This window comes from Ylistrum balloti, unplaced genomic scaffold (genome assembly GCF_031769215.1).
Source record: "Ylistrum balloti isolate Yb309-2 unplaced genomic scaffold, AGI_CSIRO_Ybal_v1 Utg370196, whole genome shotgun sequence".
Taxonomy (NCBI): domain Eukaryota; kingdom Metazoa; phylum Mollusca; class Bivalvia; order Pectinida; family Pectinidae; genus Ylistrum; species Ylistrum balloti.
The window spans coordinates 232,955-237,394 of NW_026782173.1; the positions used below are offsets into that span (position 1 = coordinate 232,955).

Genomic DNA, 4,440 nt, shown 5'->3' on the forward strand with positions numbered 1-4,440 from the left:
AAAGATTCTCCATTATGTTCTTGTCATTTAGGCGAAGAATCTGCAGATCATTACTTATTTGCCTCTCCATCTTAATATGTAGTAATTCATATGTGCCATGAATGTGATAAAGAAATAAGTACATTCTTATTGTATGTATCTCAGAATATATAATTGACACTAAAAGATTTGATTAAAAGTAATTGTATGTATACCAGTGGCGAAATGGAGACACTGTTGTATATTTATCTGTTATGTATTGTCTGCATGTGTTTAATAAATTCAATTGCTTGTATTACCATCCAGAAGTTGCTGGGAGAAGGCTGAAATAGGCAATGCCTGATGCCCTATCCCTTTGCCCTTTTTGAGCAATAAAATTCGTTGAAATTGAAAATCTGTTTGTCGGAGTACATTCATAAGGAAACGCAATTTAAATATAATTTCGTACCGATTATCTACATGATTAACATTTATAAATTCGTAAAATAAAGCAATAAAAGACTTCCAATCGAAATCAAAAGTTGACATCCACCTGAAAAGAGTTGTATTCACAACTGAAGTTTTTTTCTGGAAGTTGTTATCGACAGGTTGAAGGACCGGAATTATCATATTATGTCTCTTACTTGTACGTCATGTTCCTGAAGAGATCGTGAATCCATCATTTCTCTGCCAAAAGTCCATTCTCGATATTTTGTGAATATCGTACAATAAATAAATCGCTATTTGGCCCTTCTAGTTTCTTACAGGTTGAATTTTAATATCCCGGGTTACAGGGAAAGCGGACGTACAATGAACGCTACAGAACAGAAGGATTCAAAGTCATATACGGTTCTACAGGGATAACACATGAATAAAGGACGAGATCAAACTGCCGATTACAAGGATCATACCGGGGACTTAAAAGATCATACCGTGAACAAGGATGGGATCGAACTGGCGACTACAAGGATCATACCGGGGACTTAAAAGATCATACCGTGAACAAGGAAGATATCAAACTGGTGACTACAAGGATCATACCGGGGACAAGGAAGGGATCAAACTGGCGACCACACGGATCATACAGGAAACTACAAGGATCATACAGGAGAATACAAGAATCATACAGGAGACCACAAGGATCATACAGGAGACTACAAGAATCATATAGGAGACTACAAGGATCATACAGGAGAATACAAGGATCATACAGGCGACTACATGGATCATACAGGAGACCACAAGGATCATACAGTAGACTACAAGGATCATACAGGAGACTACAAGAATCATACAAGAGACTACAATGATCATACAGGAGACTACAAGGATCATACAGGAGAATACAAGGATCATACAGTAGACTACAAGGATCATAAAGGAGACTACAAGGATCATACAGGAGAATACAAGGATCATACAGGAGAATACAAGGATCATACAGGAGACTACAGGGATCATACAGGAGACTACAAGGATCATACAGGAGACTACAAGAATCATACAGGAGACTACAAGGATCATACAGGAGACTACAACAATCATACAGGAGACTACAGGGATCATACAGGAGAATACAAGGATCATACAGGAGAATACAAGGATCATACAGGAGAATACAAGGATCATACAGGAGACTACAAGAATCATACAGGAGACTACAAGAATCATACAGGAGACTACAAGAATCATACAGGAGACTACAAGGATCATACAGGAGACTACAAGGATCATACAGGAGAATACAAGGATCATACAGGAGACTACAAGGATCATACAGGAGAATACAAGGATCATACAGGAGACTACAAGGATCATACAGGAGACTACAACAATCATACAGGAGACTACAAGGATCATACAGGAGACTACAAGAATCATACAGGAGACTACAAGGATCATACAGGAGACTACAACAATCATACAGGAGACTACAGGGATCATACAGGAGAATACAAGGATCATACAGGAGACTACAGGGATCATACAGGAGAATACAAGGATCATACAGGAGAATACAAGGATCATACAGGAGACTACAAGGATCATACAGGAGAATACAAGGATCATACAGGAGACTACAAGGATCATACAGGGGACTAAAAGGATCATACAGGAGACTACAAGGATCATACAGGAGACTACAAGGATCATACAGGAGACTACAATGATCATACAGGAGACTACAAGGATCATACAGGCGACTACAAGGATCATACAGGAGACTACAAGAATCATACAGGGGACTACAAGAATCATACAGGAGACTACAAGGATCATACAGGAGACTACAAGGATCATATCGGAGACTACAAGGATCATACATGAGACTACAGGGATCATACAGGAGACTACAAGGATCATACAGGAGACTACAAGGATCATACAGGATACTACATGGATCACACAGGAGACTACAAGGATCATAGAAGAGACTACAGGGTTCATACAGGAGACTTCAAGGATCATACAGGAGACTACAAGGATCATACCTGGAGACTACAAGTATGACAGAGGAGATTAAAAGAATCATATAAAAGACTACCAGGATATATATATATATATATATATATATATATATATTTATATATGATGGAGGTGCTAGAGTCAAACCAGAAATTTTATCCTTCATGCAATAATACAGTATTTGCATTGATCATACTTGCCGGTTAAGTTAAATGTTGATTGTTCATCAGGATGTGTTAAAAGGAAGTACATTTTGTAAGATAAACATCAACAGATTGAAACGAATAATTTGACGAAATTTGCCATGTTACCTTCAATGGCTGGGTGCCTGGCAAATCAACATAAATTACTGCAGTTCTGTTTAAAAAACACAAAAAAAAGAGTTCAGCATGCTTACTCATCTCTTACGTATAGGTATTCTACATTTCCTTAATTTCAATGAATTAATGCAGCCACGTGTAGCATTTAGATTTATGTGCATGTAAATTAGTAGAAATTTTATATAAATTTACATCATCAATCATACTAGTTATGACTAAAATAGGGTTTGTTTTAACGATAAATAATGCGTTGCCCTATATTGAAGTAAACGTTACGGCTTGTGATGAAAGGAACTGATAAATATCGTATCGATCGTCAGATCAGTAACAGAGATGAGTAATCGTGTTGATGTTGGAATGACATATTAAATCCTTCTGTACTTTGCAGAATTAAATATGTTCAATGACAGTAACCGTTTAATGTGATAGCATGATATAAAAACGTGAATAATTGTGAATTTGCTTTGGACGTTATGCTGAGCCTATTATTGTAATTCTCAAGTTCTTCAAGGTAAAAAAACACTGCGGTTTCGAAATTTAGATGCATATGACTCGTGACATGGCGACATTAGATATTTGACTCCCAACATGAAGGCATTTTAGGACGTATGACCACACCATTTGAAGACATTTGACTCGTGACATTTCAGGCCTAATGTCGACAGCATTTGCAGGCTTTTGACTCGCTATATTTCAGGACAGGGATGAGCTACACCATTTAATTCTTTACATATAGGACGTATGGCGACAGTTGGTTTTTAGGACATTTGACTTGTCAAGAAGTATAACGACAGCTTTTGAAGGCATTTGACTCTCGACATCACATTACAGGTCGGGCGTTGAGATACAGAATTTGAGGGCATTTGGCTCTCGACATTACATTACAGGTCGGGCGTTGAGCTACAGAATTTGAGGGCATTTGGCTCTCGACATTACATGACAGGTCGGGCGTTGAGCTACAGAATTTGAGGGCATTTGACTCTCGACATTACATTACAGGTCGGGCGTTGAGATAGAGAATTTGAGGGCATTTGGCTCTCGACATTACATTACAGGTCGGGCGTTGAGCTACAGAATTTGAGGGCATTTGACTCTCGACATTACATTAAAGGTCGGGCGTTGAGCTACTCAATTTGAAGACATTTCAGGACGTATGGCGACAGCTTTGGAAAGCATTTGACTCGCGACATTTCAGGGCGGGTGTAAGACTTCACTTTTTGAAGGCATTTGGCTTGCGACATGCCAGGACGTCTTGCTACATCTTTTGAAGACATCTGATTCGCGACATTTAGGACGTCTGTTGACGCCATGAAGCTCTGTTAAAGTTTATAAGCAAACCGTCTACAGAACATCTATTTTCACAATATTTTGCGCAAAAAAAAAAAAAAAAAATGTTTTATGATGTATTTTCATGTATTTTTCTGGGATCTATAGAAAATGTCAGAAAGATATGCAAATTGTAAATATCAACTTTACTTTGTTGAGGATAAAAACAATTGTGTAAGAGTTCTTTTGACTATACCGGGAACCATGTCAAGGCTTTGTGTAATACACGAATCAAAGGTAACAATGTGGTGTCGACACTCCGGAAGAGCGTTCCAACATGGTTCTGGATGTAAACATGATGTATTGTTTTGGTTTTAAAAAAAGTATTTATGTATAACGATCGATGTCTATTAAATCAATTGACATGAAA

At 37.8% G+C, this 4,440-nt stretch overlaps 1 protein-coding gene across 1 annotated transcript; it reads left to right on the forward strand.

The window, feature by feature from the left end:
• The first annotated feature begins 1,179 nt into the window (after window positions 1–1,179).
• LOC132551378 (uncharacterized protein DDB_G0290685-like) lies at window positions 1,180–2,061 on the forward strand. Its single transcript, XM_060215520.1, has one exon. The coding sequence runs from the start codon at window positions 1,180–1,182 to the stop codon at window positions 2,059–2,061; it is 882 nt and encodes a 293-aa protein (XP_060071503.1).
• Window positions 2,062–4,440: the final 2,379 nt, after the last annotated feature.

Bases quoted from the DNA above. Each gene is read 5' to 3' on its own strand.
- LOC132551378 (XM_060215520.1), top strand. From the start codon at position 1,180: ATGGATCATACAGGAGACCACAAGGATCATACAGTAGACTACAAGGAT.